Source organism: Balaenoptera physalus, assembly GCF_965194825.1.
Source record: "Balaenoptera physalus genome assembly, chromosome: 4".
Lineage (NCBI taxonomy): Eukaryota > Metazoa > Chordata > Mammalia > Artiodactyla > Balaenopteridae > Balaenoptera > Balaenoptera physalus.
Window position 1 is genome coordinate 34,177,700 of NC_138891.1, and position 18,663 is coordinate 34,196,362.

General features: G+C 36.6%; 1 protein-coding gene across 22 annotated transcripts in view; it reads left to right on the forward strand.

Annotated features, from left to right (window-relative positions):
* Positions 1-18,663, forward strand: part of MBNL1 (muscleblind like splicing regulator 1) — a 174,815-nt gene that overhangs the window by 127,923 nt on the left and 28,229 nt on the right. For 14 of the 22 annotated variants that reach the window (XM_082459603.1, XM_082459608.1, XM_082459602.1 and 11 more), the window contains 3 exons: positions 6,641-6,811; positions 7,872-7,982; positions 16,611-16,811. In XM_082459603.1, the coding sequence (XP_082315729.1) occupies positions 6,743-6,811; positions 7,872-7,982; positions 16,611-16,811 (381 nt within the window). In that variant the 5' untranslated portion in view covers positions 6,641-6,742. The remainder of the gene's footprint in view (positions 1-6,640; positions 6,812-7,871; positions 7,983-16,610; positions 16,812-18,663) is intronic. The other 8 variants (XM_082459600.1, XM_082459601.1, XM_082459612.1 and 5 more) reach the window with 1 other exon arrangement.

Here is an 18,663-nt window from a genome sequence, read left to right on the forward strand (position 1 = left end):
TAAGAATGAAAATATTTAAAGCTACTTACAAAAAACTTTAGGTTAGCAGTTTTTAAATTATGTGTGCCCCTTTTACTGACTGAATGTGTGTGTCCCCGTAAAATTTGTATGTTGAAGTCCTGTCTTCAGTGTGGCTATATTTGGAGATGGGACCTCTAAGGAAATAATTAAGGTTAAAGTAGTTAAGGTTAGGGTCCTAAATGTGGGGTCCTGATCTGACAGAATTGGTGTCTTTATAAGAGGCACCAGCGAGCTCTCTCTCTCTCTGCGTGCATGCACCAAGGAAAGGCTATGAGCGGAAATAATAAGGTGATTGTCTGCAAGCCAGGAAGAGAGCTCTTACTGGAAACCAAATTGTCCAGAACCTTAATCTTGGACTTCTAAATTCCAGAACCGTGAGAAAATACGTTTATGTTGTTTAAACCACCCAGTCTATGGTGTTTTGTTATGGCAGCCTGAGCAGACTAATACGGCCTTCATTAAAGTCCATTAGGTATAAAGCAGTGGGTAACTTTCAGCTGGAGATGGTTTTGCCTGCCCCTGACCCCCAGGGATGTTTTGGCAATATCAATAAATAATTTTGACGGTCATAACTGACTGCAGGAGTGCTATCGGCATCTAGCAGGCCAGGCATGCTGCTAAACACCCTCCAACGGCAAGAACAGCCCCACGACAAAGACTTGGCCACCGAAATGGCAATGGCAAGATAGCCACCCATATGTCAATAGTGCTGAGGTTGAGAAACCTTGAACTTCTTTTTAGGATGTGTGTGTTCTTTAAGCTGACAAGGAGCTTCCCTGGTGGCGCAGTGGTTAAGAATCACCCCACCAGTACAGGGGATGCGGGTTCGATCCCTGGTCCGGGAAGATACCGCATGCCGCGGAGCAACTAAGCCCGTGCACCACAACTACTGAGCCCGTGCGCCACAACTACTGAGCCCACGTGCCTAGAGCCCGAGCTCCACAACAAGAGAAGCCACTGCAATGAGAAGCCCGCGCACTGCAACAAAGAGTGGCCCCTGCTCGCCGCAACTAGAGAAAGCTCGCGCGCAGCAACGAAGACCCAAAGCATCCAAAAAATAAATAAAATATTTAAAATAAATAAATAAATAAAATAAAATAATTTTAAGCTGACACAAGTCCTTTATGGAAACAAGTGAATCATAAGGAGATACATACATTTAAGAGCTACAATATCCTGTGTGTTAGATGCAATTAATTTGTTTTCAATATTTGCAAAAGCCAATAAACTGTAATTCCTAGAGCTAATTAAACTTATATTCATTCCCTAAATGAAAACAAAACATTTGAGCATACATGCATGTGTGTGCATATTTGTGTGTGTATAAAATATAATTTTTTCTTAATCACTTTTTAAACTGCCGTACATTTCCTACCACTAGATACTTATACTTTTCAAATAAATATTATATATGTAAATTTACTCACCCTTGCCTTAGAATTGATCATTTGAAAGCATGGCAGAACCATAAAAAAACATCATATTGGAAAAGCGTGAAACAATATTTCTTGACTGCAAAGGGTTTCTTTCCCCCTTTGGCAAAATTTTTCTGAGATAGTTGTATTATCTTAGCGGGAAAAAAAACCCAAAAACCAACCCAAACCAGTAGCAATTTTCAATAGGAGGCTCCCAGCTTCCTTTGCCAGAGCTTCTGGCCAATATCTGAGCAGTAAATATCTTCAGAAAGTGCTTCAAAACATTTGCATATATCAGCTGTTCCAAAGGAAATATTAGTTTTAACAATTGAAATAAATGGTTGCAGTTTGAACAGCCTACCAGAAAACCAGTACTTCTAATGAAAGTTGGAAAAGACATATGAGTATTAGCTGGTACCCCTATAATTTTTTTATTGCCCCTTTCTTTTCAGAGTCTACGCAAATGTGACTCAGTAATTTTCATCCTACCACATAGTTACCACTGGCAACTTACTAAGGTGACTTTTTACATTCTGACCTCATAGGTCACTATATTCCTTTTATTTTAGATGGAAGAAGTGTAATTAAAAATGGGAAATTAGTGTTTCCAGATTTCAAATATAATTTTGATTTTTTTTTTGTCTTAAGTTTGGCCAACTTCTAAGTAAGATGTTTCATTTTTGATTGTTAGCTAGTTCTTAAATAAATATTAGAAATAGCAGCGAAATGGTTTCTTATGTCTCTAAATTGCCATCTCTAGTTTCATTCAGTTTTTATCTTTATTCTACAATTTATACTTCACTATATGCATCACATACATATCATTTTTAGATATGTATTATATATGCTTGTACTATGTGTGTAATCACTTTAAAGTACACTTAATTACACTATAATGTTTAAAAATTAACCAGGCATTTATTTTGAGGCTCAATTAATCTAAATGTACATCTTCCCGTGTTAGAATCACACGCTTTGTACCAATTTCAAAGGCTAATGAGAAAATCCTTCAATTCACAATTTAACAGTTTGTAACCTCAGAAATTGAGGATTTGATGACTTAATCTCTCATTAGCCTCAAAGGGTCTACAAGGGGACATTTTTTACTTTTTCTGGACAGGTTACTTATATTTAAAGATGTAGAAAAATTATTAAGAGAAAAGTGGACTCATTCTGGATCAATATTTTATTGAACTTCCTCCGTTTCCTTAAAATATACAGTATATGCATTACAATGATGTCTTTGGGATCTGTGTTGTGTTAACTTATAAAAGGCCTCCTTGAATGGAGTCTAAGGTATTTATGGTATAGACGGTATAGTGTGGCCTGCTAATCAGCTGGCCAGCTCACTGAAAATAAGATTTCGGTGCAATCAACAGAAGTAAACCGCAGACGCATAACATTGTGAGAAATGTATTAGAATGGCATTTTCCCTTAGTGGATGTCGCAAGTAGAAAATGATGATTAAGGGGAAAGCTTATGTTATTGATGGTTGACATGTAGTGTCACTGAGTTTTGCTACTTGTATTAGTTTTACTACCTTTAACAGATACGGTGCTAGGTTAAGCAACTGCTGCTTGTTATTAGCTTGAGAACTTACGGAAAGAGAGAGAAATTATTACTATTTATTGCCAGCCTGTTATAGCAGGAGCCGTGTATGAGGCTGGCCCACTATCTTGCTCAGTCCTCACACATCACCAGTGAGGTCAATGGTATTGTTACTATTTACAGGAAAGCTATGGCCACTCTGAGAAGTTAACTAACCTCCACAAGGTGACACAGCAAGTAAGTAACAAAACTGCTGTTTGAACCAAGCTATGTTTGATCAGATGTACAATTATATGGCAATAAGGGGAACTGCATGTAGCAATCAAAACTGAGTAGAAACTTCTTCATGTTTTTGCATTAATCCTAGCAACCCAGTTTATTGTATCTTGGGGTGAAATCTCTGATGATGTAGAGTAGTAGCTCCTATACATAAATCTGCATATGTGAGTACAAGATACTGATTGAATTTCTGTCTTTAGATTTTTTTAGAATGTACTGTCACTGTATAGATTTTAAAATACCAAGTACATTGAATCCCTACATAAATCTTCCTCCCTAGTGAAACTTGCAGGCCTCATGTTACTTTTTCTCCTTTTATTGTGTCAGGCTTTATTTATTGTGTGTTCAAATTTCTGGCCTCTGAATAAAAGCATCATTAGGTTAGTACAACCCAGAGTCAAAATTTGGTATTAGATCTAGTTTTTATTCTGTTATCTTCATTGTCTCCAGAATGGACTTACAGTAGAATTCATCTTTAAGCATTTAGTAAGAAATGTTCATTCATTCATTCATTCTGCAAATGCTTATTGAGGTACAGTGCTGGGAACTCAGAGACGGATGAATGTGGAGAGGTACCAATGTCATATTTACCTGAACTCTCAATAGAAGGGTTGCCACTGGTGGTTTTCCTCAGAGCTTAGGCAATTTTCTGGAAGAGGATGTTTATTCTAATTTGCTTTTGACCTTTTTATTTGTCAAACCACAATTATTCAGCAGCATAGTAAGCATTAAACAAGTTTTGACCTTCCTAAGAAGTTTGTCTAATATCAATTGCGGAGGCTACTCAGTTATTTTTTCCATACATGTCAATGAAAAATTCACGTGGCTTTGCAGAATTGTGCTTTGTAGTGTTTTCTGCTATATCAGAATAACCTGGAATACCGTTAAAATGTAGATCCCTGGGCCCCAGACCTATTGCCACAAACTCTGTGGAAGAGGCTTGGTAGTCTGTGTACTTTGCCACAAAATGTCCTCAGTTGATTCTTAGGAACATAGCTTTTTGAAAGTGAGGGCTGCAATCCAGTCAAATCAAGCTAAGCATGGAAAGGTGGCCTATGTAAGAAATGTAGTAGAATGGCATTTTTCCTGAGTAGATGTAGTAAAGACAAAACGAAAACCAAAGGTCCGAGTTTCTATTAAAAGTTTTGAGATGCGGGGATACAGAATATATGGTGGTTTGCACGTGGTTTCTCTCCTTCATTATTTCAATCCAGGCTGCGTTCCTAGGTAGGAGAGCCCTGGTGGTTTGTGTTCAAAGGAGGCACTAGAAAGAAGTGCCAGGAAGACCAGTGTTAGTGTTGACAAAGCAGGGTTCAGGGCCCAGGGCTGTCTCCGTGCTATTTATGGAACTCTAGAAACTGATCTGAGTCAATTGACAGTAACTGAATCCTCAGAGTGGATATAACCCTGCTTATCTGCACTTAAATAAATCCAATCTTAGTAAGAAATGTGATGTGGAGATACTGAGAAGCAGAATTTCTCTTAGAGCCAAGTTGTTCTTTGTACTGAAAAAGCAGGTTTTCTTTAAAAGACACCAACTGGATATCCCTGAAATCAGACCATGTGTCATCCATGAGTTATTTATGTTGGCCAGTCATTCCCTGTGGTTTATCTTGTGACTCGAAGTGTTGTTGTTATGAAAGTTGTTTTGCATCCAGATGCTTTTACGCTGATATACTCACGATCTCAACAGATATCAAGCATGATGATTTCAGATGGAATAGGTCATGGATATGTAAATGTTAATTTACTTGTGAATTCATCAATAGACATAACAAATATTATAAAAATTACCTTCATGCCAATATTTTGTTTTTCTCTTATTGTGTATACAATTTTAAATGCTCTGGGAGCGGTGGTAATAGCAGCTTCTGACCTTCCCCTGCTCCTCGGAGAGTGTTATGCAGTACCGAGGGTGTGACATAGACATTATCTTCTTTAATCTTAAAAATAAACTTATGGTGTAGGTTATATAGCAATTTTGAAATGAATGAAAACCCTGAGGCTTAAAGAAGTTAGTTTTTTACGCAATTCATGCAGCTGATGAGTGAGAGAGCTAGGCCTCTACCCCAGGTCCTGAGACCTGTAAGGTCCTTGCTCTTGACCACTGTTCTCTACTGCCTCCTGATTTAAAATATTGTTAGTAAAGCTTTATTACATAAAGCTTGTTAAGATAACAGGCAGTATCCTATGATATAAACTTATGAACTTATTCCTAAAAAGCTTAATCAAAACGAGCCAGAAATGAATCATTCAAATTAGAATTGTGACAGATTTTCTCACAAATATAAACATCAGTTTTCTGAGTCAATTTACAGTACAAGGTCAAATTATGGTAAACAGATTTTTCTTAGAAAAATCAAAGAAAGCTCAAGGAGGTGGTTGATGGCTTCAATTAAATCTTTCTTTTACCCTCACAAACAGTTCTAATTAGATTTATTGGTGAAAGAAGTTGTCAAGGTGATAATTCATGAGATAAGTTACTATCAATATGACTTGACAATACTATATTGAAATAATATGGGTCAATCCCTGACAATATTGCATAATACAGACTTTAATATATATATTTTGATGAGAAGAATCACCCCAAAAGAAAGGTATATTCACATTTCTTGTTTTGTAGTAACTTATTTTTTTCCTCCATTTTATACTCTAAGTTTTTTGGAGGGTAAATATGTCTGTTTCTATTGTTTTATAATTCTTGGGTGATGTAGACTAGACTTAGCACTGAAAGGTTAAAGGCTACATTTTTCACCAATATTTCACTATACTTACTAATCTCTATACACAGTGAGGAATGTGTGGAAATTTTTTTCTTTTCATCTGTACATTTCTTAATATATTAGCTTATAACGCTTAGTAGTAATTTTAATGTTACTTCTTGTGAGATACGTGTAAAGGTGTTTTACTGAAGATAACAGTGTGCCTTGAGTCCTCTAATTTCATTTCCTTACTACTCAGTACAAGTAAAAATAGATGGTAAAACTTCATCATTCTTTTGGGTTCATTAAAGTTAACCAGAAGATGTTATGGAAGGAGCCTAATATTTTATTTGATAATTCTGTGTTTTAATATTCCCCTGGCAGTTTGTAGATTTTTAAACTTGGATCTAGAAATATTAGTACTAATACTAAAATGCAGGAACTTCTTTAAGCTTGAAACTTTTTTCACATGTCTTAATATCTCATTTTGATAATACACTTGAGTGAATTCATTATGTACTTGAAGTGTATTATAAAGTGATCTGGACTTTTTTCATTGTGTGAAAGACCCACGGTAGATTCAAGTGACGGGTTTGCATCATTATGATTTTCTTAAGATTTGTAGATTTTATTATTTTTTTTAAGGTGATATTTTCTGCTTTTGTTTCTTAGGGTCGTTGCTCCAGGGAGAACTGCAAATATCTTCACCCACCCCCCCACTTAAAAACGCAATTGGAGATAAATGGGCGCAATAACTTGATTCAGCAGAAGAACATGGCCATGTTGGCCCAGCAAATGCAACTAGCCAACGCCATGATGCCCGGTGCCCCATTACAACCCGTGGTAAGCGTGTTCTCAGTTCTCGTTCCTGAAGTTTGTCATTCTGAGTGCTCACTTTCAGTGTTAAAGCGGTGATTGCACTAGATCAAGTGAACGTAGTTAACAGTATCAGTTACCTAGCATTTCCTAGCCAAACTAGCAGTCAAACCCTGGAAACAATTTTCACACCGTAAAGTTACTCATCTTCTGGCTAAATCATGTGGAAATTTACATTACAGCATGTTTGCCCCTCAAAACCCCCTTCAGATTAAATCCTGTGACTTGCAGATGTTAAATGGTCTTTTTTTAAAATGGTCGTTAAACTCATCAGTATAGTCAAGGTGCATTTTCAGGCTACCTTTTAACAGTAATAGTCACTTTAAAAATTGGTGTATATCATCTTTAATTTTGAGAAAATGTTTCCCTTTCCTCCCTCCTTAAAGAGAATCTATACAGTTCTCTTTCTTGAAAAGGAGCCTTTGTTATTCTTTTAAACTTAAGTTGAAACTAGTTTATAGTTACAAATGCTAGGAAAATTCTGACAGTGGTGAATCCATATCATGGACCTGGAAGTCTCATCAAAGGAGAACTAATCAGGAAAGGCAGAAACTCCACGATCTTTTAAGAAAAGAGCAAAATTTTATAAACTGTACGTGGTCATATGGATTTAATGTTTACTGAGCAGTGTATGTACGTAACCTTTGATTCTGAGCATATTTATTTATTTATTTATTTATTTGTTTATTTGTTTGGATTTGGGAGGAGGGTGTATGTGACAGATGACTTTAATAACCTTTACTCACATTTATCCACAAAAATGTGAGCGATTGATATCATAACTAATTTTAGGTTACAAAAGATGTTCTGATGTTAATTGTGATATAGTAATTCTGTTTTTAAATGCATGTTGAAATTTGCAATGATCGGAATATTCCTGTCACTGACTTGTATGCAATATTATGGGGTCATGGAAACATGAAGACCCACATTTTTCTGATATGCTAACTGTAGCATGTATGCTAACTAATTTTTTTCCTGATACATTTTAACTCCTGAACTCAATGTAATTATTATTCTCTCTTAGAACTTAATGAACCAATCATTCCAAAAAAGAGGGGGGGATTGCATTTCGAGGTGGGAGGGATCTCCAAATCCAATCGGCAGTGATACCAATTATCAATACTATACAGTTGAGGTGAGAGAATATTATAATTCTGTCTGTTTTAACTTGATATATTTTTTCCATTATTGGGGACTCAGTTAAAAATATGATATCTTAAATTTATTTCTGTGACACCTGTTAATTTCACATGTCTGTGTTGGGATAGCATGAAGATTGCCATTTGGTTAAAAAAAAAAGTTTAATCATTGTCTCTAGCATAAAATATAGGACAAGAGTTCTCTTTTACACTCGACTCTCTCATATGGTTTCAAAGATCTGATAAATCCTTGGGGTGGCTACTACTATAGTCGATACAATATCTCTTCTTGGTGTGAGATACTTTGTTCCACTTAAACATTTAAAGCGTGCTGACCGGCAGGCTCTACCCTCTCGGTGACTGGGAGCACCTCTGAGATCAGCAAGTGTGGTTCCCAGATGGCAGAGGACAGGTCATGACAGTGAGTTCCTCACTGTGAAGTCTTGGCCCATCTCCTGAGTTAGTCCTTGAGTTTTACTCTCAAGGCCATTTCAGGGTCATGGTATGTGTAATCCTGGGACAAACTCTAAACACCATGTGTGCTCATGTATTTGAAATGCTAGTAACAAATATGTGTTGTTTAAAAAAAAAAATCAACAAATCACAGATTTCTGAAACCATCAGAAAAATTACCTCATTTTCTGGTGTTTTTGTTGGAAAATTCTCTGCTTAGACAGAGCATTTATTTTTATTAGTTGTGAGCCCATTCAGGCTTTATGTTAATTCTCCCTGATAGGACTAGATTTGAATGTGGAATTACCCTTCTGCTAAAGGCATCCTGAGATCATAGTCTAAAAATAGACTCCATTCAGAGTGACGTTTTTGTAATGAGTGTAGAAGTCATTTTAATTATTCAATTTTAAAGCATTTGGGGTTTTAATGACTGTAGAGAAGGCTTTAATCCAGGAAATTTGCCTTCAAAACCCCACCTGAGACTTCTCGATCCTTTTTGTAGTCAGCCCTGTTTTGATGAGGGTAATGATATAGAGTTTCAGAAATAAATGAGATGGTCGTAACCCGCTGCTTCCTGGAACTTTAGTGCTGGGCCTACAGAGAGGGATTATAACAGCTGGAAGCAGCCAGGTGACTAATATGGAAAAGGGTTGCCACTCAAAAGAGGATGGCCACTAGAATAGATGGTGGTGTTTGAAGACATGGTATAAACTTGGATCCAACCCAGGTAGTAGTGATAGCAAAGGAGATAATACTGTGAGCAGATTCGTAACATCAGCAGTCTCAGGAGTATCTCAGCAGTGACTGGGCTTTTAGTCAAGTAAGTAAAGCATCTTAGTTCTCTAGGGCCAGCCAGTTTGGCCCCCAGACCATAACTGGAGGAAACATGAAGAGGGGAAGAGGCTAGCCGGGTCTAATCAAATTCAGAAGCATCTAGCATTATGCCTGGCATGTAGCAGAGATTCAAAAAATTGCTTGATAAGTGAAAGAAAGAATGAAGGAAAGAGTTTCCCGAGCATGAGAAGAACAGGCAGAGGTTCATGGTAGTTTACCAGAGTGCCAGAGTCCAAAGGAATTATAACTGGAACCAGAGCACAAGCCCAGTTATAGAGACTGCAGCACAGAATGGCGAGTACAGGTGGATACCTATTAGTAGACTGTTAGCAGAGGCAGCCGGGGACTTGATGAGGGTGCTGTTGGGACCAGGAAATAGCTATCATGCCACCCAGTTTGGTTTCTCATTTTCTTATAAATTTTGAGAGACCGGGTCTATAAATTTTAGCTCTCCAGAACATGACACTGGGCTGGTCTGGGAAATGCAGGGATTTATAGGCGAGTTTCTTGTTTTCATGGACTTGATTATGTTGTAATGAAATGTACCAAGCCAAGAATCTGAAAAAGAACATAACATTTGGGGGGTAATTACAGTACTCTGAGGGCATGGAAGGCACTCAGCACATTTTATATCATAAATCCTCACAACCGTACTATAAAGTAGGGAATATTACCCACCTTTAGAGAAGAAGACTCAAGAGGTTCAGAGATTAACTAGTTTGCCCAAGTTACATAGCTAGTGAGTAGCAGGGCCAGGATTTTCACCCAGGCCGTTCAGGTTCTGGCGTCCATGCTGTAGAAACACTAAATGGAGACGTGCCACCAACCAACTCTGGGTCTTTGGTGGATTCATTTAAAACCCCTGACCTTCTTCAACATATAGTGAAAACTTTAAGATATATTATTTGAAAGGTCCTACCAATCTTATAATTGTTCCCATTTCATAAGATAAGAAAATAAGTAGTTGAAAATAAATAACTGAATTTATATGTCTACTTCCTAAAATTTAGCACAGTAAATTATCAAATAATTGGTGTTAGTTCTATTATCATTTCTAAACCACTAATAAAAATGCAAAAGAGCATTTTTTCCTGTATTGTATGATCTTTGAAGATAAATAGAGGACCTATAGTATTTAATTATCCAAATTAAAAAACTAAAATTTCTGGATTTTTTTTCTAGGTAGTACTTAAAAAAATACTATTATTTTGCCATGCACTATCTGATGCAAAGGTAATCTAACAAGAAATTACTAAATAACCAAAGATAGACTGCACCTAGGGGCTCACAACTTGGAGGTATCTGGTGTATTTCTTTGGTCCATCCCAGAAAGATGTTTTTCAGAAATCCTGTTGATTCCAGGTTCTCGGTGTTGCCCTTGAAGAGGTCTGCATAAGCAGTGTTTTGAAGAGTGTCTCTGACCTCTGGAGGTCCCCTAGCAGTGCCCTCCCAATGCCTTTCCCTGTGTGCCCAAAGATTGGCCTTGGCCATCCATAATTTCCCATGGCAGCTGCCCTGAAGGTACACACACTAGCCACTTTGAGGTACAAAACTCATGTCGAATTCCCTATGCATTTCATGAACTTGAAGTAGGCTAGGGATAGAGAAATTCAAAGTTACTGGATTTAGCTAAAGTCTTAGGAGCTCCTTTGCTGCTCCTGTCTCCTTGCCTTTGCTGTCACTTCATATCCAAGCGTTTTTTTGGCAGTTGGTTCCTTAAAGCTTTGAAGTCATCATTTGTCACACTTCCAGGAACACCTAGAATTCTGAAATTGTTCTTTAGTGCTTTACGTTCCAGTTTATCCAACGAGTGGTTGAGATAAGGCTGCTTTACCCCCAAGTGTTTCTGGTAAAAATGTTTCCAGGTCAGTCACCCTGAGTCTTATTTCCTCCATCCTGCCCATCTTACTGCCTCCTTCTGTCAAGGAGCCTCTACTTCCTCAAGCAGCATGAGAATGGGCCCTGAATCTTAGGCACCAGGCCATATTTGTTGATACCTTTCTTCTTGGAGGGCTAGAAGTGAGTCTTCTTTATTTAAATGTTTATTACTTCAGTAAAAGTCGCTTGAAGTATAATGTGAAATTAAGAATAAAGTAAGTGGTCATTTGATTTGCCCAGTCAGCAAGTCAGTCTAGAAGCAGAGGTTAAAACAGTATCTCTCATTTTATTCCAGTCACGTGCTACCTTCTTAGAAGAAAAGACACTGTAATGTAAATTTGTTGATAATTCCCGTTAGCTTTTGGCTCTGTGTTTATATTCAAAATAATTGTTTACAGAGACTGTTTATAGCTCTTGTACAGGGCTGTGCTTACCCAGAAACATGGTTTTATATACCTTGATTTTGTGCTGTAAATTTTTTTAAAAAGCTTAACTTTTCCCTGTTTACACGTTTGACCTTCACAAACACACACATACACCACCCCCCGCCACACACACACACACACACAGAGGTAAAATCTAGAAAAATCTGACTTAAAATTTGTGTTCTGTAAATCCCAGCACATACTGAGTATATATTATTTGTTTTATATACTCTCTCTATTTTATTAAAAATGGCAAACATTATATGCAAAACAAACACTGTTTCACACTGTGTTTTAAAATAAATTAGAATCCCTATGATATTTGCAAGATTACAGCATGGTAACAGTATGTTAATGAAACTTAGTTCAATATAAAAAAAGTGACAATCAAAAATAAAATAAATTAAATTTTAAATAAGCATACTAAAGAAATTGATTAAAATTTGAGATTCAGAGGAAATAACACTAAATCTTTTTTAATGTTCAAATATGTATACTAGAAAATATTTAATATATTTGCTAGTTAGTTTCTGTGGCAGAGAAAAACAGAAAATCCATAAATATATTTGTTAAGCAAATGTTTGTAGAGGTATAGATGCCAAGTGCAAGACGTGCAAAATGGACAAAGCACAGTGCATGAGACTGCACTCTGAGAGCCCAAGTAGAAGAGATAGTTAAGTAAACACACCTGGTGATCAATGCTGAATTCCAGTGACGAAGAATTACGTAGGAACAGAGAGTAGGAAAAGCCCCTTCATAGTTGGAGGTGTGCGTGGATCAGGGCAAACTTCGAGAAACAGTCCTGATTCTTGAAGCCTAATTAGGAATTAAACAGTTGGGCTAGACAGGAGCAACCTTCACTGTGGAGGGAAAACCATGTTCAAAAGCAGGGAGCCACAGGAAGACCTCACATAGAACCTGAACACTGGACCTATTTCCGTATTTACATAGTAGAAGACCACATAGTATATGGAATCGGATTTCCCCAGGAGCTTTAAAAAATACTGCTGCCTAGAGATTCTGATGAGTAGAGAGTGCCAGGGAGTTCTGGGCTTCAAGTCGTCCAGGTGATTCTGTTGGACAGCCAGCATTGAGAACCACTGGTTTTAGAACCACCTGGAATTAAACACACCGATGTCTAAATCCTAGGTCTTCCATGCACTCATTTGTGACCATGGGCACATAATCTCTGTGAGCCCTTTCCCTTATCTGCAAAATGAAACTAATAATATCCACCCGACAAGGCTGTAATTTATTCACGCTTTCATTCATTCATTCACTCACTCAAACACTTATTCAGTGTATATTTATTGAGGGCCTACTGTGTGCCAGGCATCATTCTCGGTTCTGGGAATTTAGTAGTGAACTAAACTTGTATCCCCTCCTCCTTGTAACAAAAGCAGTGGAGTTTTTGCTTTTGTTTGCTTCAAGGAGTTTATACTATTATGAGGATTAAATATAATAACATAGGTAAAGCACTTAGCACAATGCCTGGCACACAGTAAATAGAATTATTGTAATAATCATGTTGGCACACATTTAACAAGGGTCATAATGTGAAATTGAATAACATTTTCATTCATAATAAAGCCTGATTACCTTAATGGAATCAAATGTCTCATTTAAAACAAACAAGTGATTAGCCCATAAATGCACCAGCATTAGTAAGATTGCAATTTGTTTTTCTCTGCTTAGGATGTTCACTGGCAAAAAGGCAATCATAAACCAACCTTCCTTATGCCTTCTGGGAACAAAGATATCTGTAAATCATTATTACAAGGATATAGTCAGTATCAAATACACCAATTACATAGTTATATGTTATCCTGTGGTTACTTTGGAGAAAATAGGATGCTGCTTGATAATACCATTGTATTAATATCCGTCTTTGCGATTCTGCTGAATCCTCTGCAGGATGGCTTTTGGAATAGAGAATTGGCAGTGCCACAGTTCAAGTGCTTCACTAATCTGATTAGAGCACTCTGATGGGGCCAGCAATGACCTACCTCCAGCAAGGTGCTCTTTGAAAAAGGGATATAACAGATTTACAGAAATTCAAAAGAAATGAAGGAATGCTGCACTTCAGTGGGTTTTTTTGGCAGCTATTGGAATCCAGTTTCAAAGTACAGAGCTATTATTATCGATTGTCTGCCTGTTTAGCAAATAACTCTTTATCTGGAGAGGGAGCAGTTTGAGATAATGCTTGTTGAATAGTTGATGTTTTAGAATTTTAGAGGCTGCTACATATTTTACTTGGGGACAGTGCCCTAAAGTTCTTCAGATTTGAATTTGTTCTGCTGAATTGTCAGAAAATTAATTCATGTGACGACTCTGTAGAAACAATCCAGTGGAAAAATTGTTTCCAGTTAATAAGATGAGTATTTTTATCTCATAGAAGTATTCTTTTATCTGTAATATGCAACTGCTACACTATATGCATTGCAGATTATAAATTTATTTTATTCAGTGATATTTAACAAAGCTGAATTTTACTGGCCACTGATCTTATTTTCTTAAAATAAGAATGCTTTTCTTCCCTCCATCAGTTTGTCAGTTTGACCTCTGCTTCTAAATAATTATAGTAGATTGTGCAAAGTGACATAAACATCTCAATAACTTTCTGAAGTATACATTTAAAATGCCCTCTCTGGAAATACATATTAATTCATAGCAAGAATTAACATTGACCAGCTCTGTTCTCCATATTCTAAACTAATCTTTTAGTCTTCTGTGCTAAATTTCTTATAATTCTTAAATATGTAAGAGAAAAATTAGAGTGCTTTTCTGGCTGAAATTTCACATATTGTGTCCGACAGTATGTAACAGTGTAAGTTTAACCTGAATATTTCTGAATAGAGATCCAAGTTCAACATGTATTTACTATACAGGTCAACTCTTGTGTTGCTGCTGCCTTGGCAGCCAGTAGTCAGTGAAGCAGTATCAGATCAGCTGCTGTTTGAATAAGTAACTGTTGATAGATGGAGATTGCTCTGTGCCCCAGTTTCTGACAGGTTATTGATTGTTAATATCTGGAACCCCCAATAGTTTCCTATTGTCCATGGGTAGCTGCCTTGGGCAGGGATCGAACTGGGGACTGGAGGTATTACTTTAGGCGACTTCATCAAGAGCCATCAACCTGGCAGGGCAACTAACCATGGCATTCAAACCAACACATTAGGAACAATAATTATTTTAATTTGAAAATATCGATAGAATCCATGGTATATTGTTTATTGACCCAAGTGAATCAAATTATGTATTAAGTACTCTATATTACATGGTCTTCTTAGTAAGACTGGATATGCTAGCTGCAAATATTTTGTCCTAAAACAATTTGTGAAGTCACGAGAAGGCTGCATCCTTTAGGATAGGAATTTTCAACCCCAGCACTATTGACATTTGGGGCTGGATAAGTCTTTGTTACGAGGGACTGTTCTGTGTTGTAGGACACTTAGCAGCCTCTACCCATTAGATGCAGCTGGCACCCCCCAGCTGTGACAACCAAAAATGTCCCCTGATATTACAAAATGTCCCCTGCAAGACAAAATCACCCATAATTGAGAACCACTGCCCTAAGAAAAAAGGAATACTTGAAATCTGTTTTACTCTTCTAAATACAGGATGAGTCAGGGCCAAATTAGATAAAGGATATATTTTATTTTTTTAAAGATATTTCTTCTGAGCTATAAGAATTACTTTTGTAGCATATACATCTTGATTGCATAAAACCTTACACCAAAACTCTCTTGAATACTAAATAAACTCTGGGGTCAGCTAACTTCTTATTCCTATCAGAGGGAAGAATTATCTACATTCTCATGTCCCTTTCTTTCTAAAAGAAATTTCTATGATTCTATTCCTTACCACAGGATAAAGATAACAAATTGTTTAAAATTACCTTAAAGAACAGGATCCATTTTGTCCATTTGTTTTTGTGTTTTGGAAACAAACATTATTATTACATACAGCAGTAAACATCAAGAATGAAAACTCCATTGAATTAGGAAGTTGAAAATTTACTACCAATAAGGTGAAAAATTGTGCTAGGTTATCTTTTGAAAACTGGAAAAGCACATTGTTAAAATAGATTTCAGGTAAATTATTTAATTTTACTCAAAAACAGATATATTTCCTGATATGCAAATTTTCATATCAGCAAATAGAAACCATTTTCATATATTCATGAAAGCATTTCTGGCAAAAAAAAATCTATCTTGTAGCATTTTATTCAGTGCTACTATATGTATTTCCTTGAACAATCATAATGCATTTCTTTAAAAGTGTTCTTTTTCAGACTTCACATTTCAGAATAGTTTCTCCCTAGTAAGCTGAATTCGTTAAGTATCTCACAAAGGTGTAATAGGCTGGTGGAAGATTTATAATTTCCCCAGGAAAACCTGCAACAAATATATATGCCAAATACTTTATCTTATATGCTCAAAAGAAATGGTGCCATCATCACCCTTCACATATCCCATAAGATTTATTCACAGTTTACATTGACTGTGAAACTCTGCTATCCACTGGGAGCTCCGCTTTATTTATTCTAGATAATAGGGCACTTGCAACCTATTACCAGTTGTAAACAGATCTTTTAAGTACATCTGACATAGCAATTATGAAATGTATTTCTTAGACAAGTTTCCAGGATTAAATCAGGACAAAGGTGGAGATTAGGTAACCACAAGAAGTTTCTGTATTGAATGGTTGAGCTATTTTTCAAAAAGAAATTGCAAGTATTATAGACCCCAAGCTTCAAAATCCCAGTGGAAAATTTAATGGATAATTACCCATTATATTTTAGAAAAACATTGATTTGATGAATGCTTATTTAAAGAAACATTCTTATCCTAAATGAGAGTAAATAAACATACAATTAAATGGAGAGAGGGAGGGAGGGAAAGAGGAAGCAAAGGAAGAATGGATTATGGATGGATGCATGGATACATGGTTGGAGGATAGATATATAATGCAGGATATCAACTTTGAACCAAGACCTGCCAATTAAATTTTGCTTTGTATTTTATTTTTCAGCCAATGTTTTCAGTTGCACCAAGCTTAGCCACCAATGCATCAGCAGCCTTTAATCCCTACCTGGGACCTGTTTCCCCAAGCCTGGTTCCAGCAGAGATCTTGCCGACTGCACCAATGTTGGTTACAGGGAATCCTGGGGTCCCTGTACCTGCAGCTGCTGCAGCTGCTGCACAGAAATTAATGCGGACAGACAGACTTGAGGTAGGCGTGATTCGTTGGTGTCTTTATGTATTCCATTCTAAATTTCAAAGTATGCTCTTTATTTATTTCTTCCATGGCCATAAAGGTTAAAAACAATTCAAAGCAGAGATCTTGGTTTAGTGTTTGGAGCATTTTGCTAGAATATAGATATGCTATATTTGATGAATGTAACATTTATAGAAGCCACAACATCCGTATGTAGAATAGTGGGTAAGAACTTGGACTCTGGGATCAGACTGCTTGTTACTTCATTGCGCCTCAGTTTCCTCATCTTCAAAACGGAGAGACTTATGGCACTTACCTCAAAGAGTTAGTCAGTGTCTGGCACACAGCAGAAGCTTCCTAAATGGTTCTTGTTATTGTTGCTATTAACAAATTCTATCAATCTCCTGATACTTGTTCTCATAAAGATGTTATTTAGTTACTATCTACAAACTGTTTTAAAAGTTATCGTTGCAAGTTTCCTCATAAGCCTCATAATATTTTGGTTGGAATAGCAAGGCAGCCTTGTTTGGGAAATGCGATTATAAGTTTTTAAATTGTAAATTGGGTGATGCTCTCAGTCTTAGAGTCAAGGATGATCAGATGTATGTACTTTGCTATTGCTACATGAAAAAGAAATGAAAGATATAAATCTTATGTTGAAGTGGTTGTTGAGAATTTTAGCATGGCTGTAAATTAGTGAACTTGGTAAACTCTAGATGAAGGGAGAAGAATGGCAACATTACTGTACATTGAAGCTCTCACATCTAGCATTGGTGTCCATACAAAGAGCAAATGAGCTCTTCCTCTTTTCCCTGGTTAGCACGAGGCAATACTTAGTGCTGAGAACTTTTGCGTGTCTTAATACTGAGAAAGCAGCAAAACAAGGCCATTGTGTGAACATAATTGACTCTAATAATTTATCAGTTTAGCAGGAATTTATTTAATAAGCACTAATTTTTTGTTTATTAAGTTTCATTGCATGCATTACAAAGGATCTCAGATTTCAGAGTAGTTATAACCGCCACCATCTTTTTGACCGTAATAATAATAGTTGATATTTATTGGATATTTACTATCTACCAACCACAGCATTACCCCTTCATATGCAACAAACATTTAATCCCCAAAACAATCTTATGAGGAAGATACTATCATTAACTCCATTTAACAGGGTGATAAATTTATGGAGAGAGATGTAACATAACTTATTCAAGGTCACGTGGGTAGGATGTTCCTGTGGGGTATGAACTCAGAACTACATTTTTAAACACTAGTATATTACTCTCCCTTCCCATACAGGTGATAGTACAAAGAGGAGGCAGCAAATTTTGGCTTGTATGTTCCCTTTAGAGTTTTCATTTGTTTGTTTATTTTAGGCTTATTTTTTTACCTTTCATTGAATGTTTTGGAAAAAGCTACTAATTACAAGAGTTCCACAAGGAGAACTCAGGAAGGATGTTGAGACTTAATTGCATTCCCTCTATGCACCAAGGACTCTGCTGTGTGCTAGAGATAACACCTTGACTTGTGGGTGGTTTGTCATTGCACAATTGTTCTTGCTCATTGATTACCTAATGCTGTGTGCAGATAAACTGGGAGGAAATTTAAGAAATTTTAAATATTTAAAAATTATTAGATGTTCAACGTATGAATCATCCCTCCCCCTCTCCCCTCCCGACCCCGCCGACCTTTTTGAAGCAAACCCTGCGTTCATAATGTGTAATTGTTGATTGTTTAATGGGAACCAAATAGGCAGTCTGAGATGAACTTGATAGAATTAATTATTAATAGGAGATGATATTCATAAAGCTGAGAACGTCTCTATTTAAATCTCTGTCAAAGAATCTCTTTAAAAGACTGATTGTGT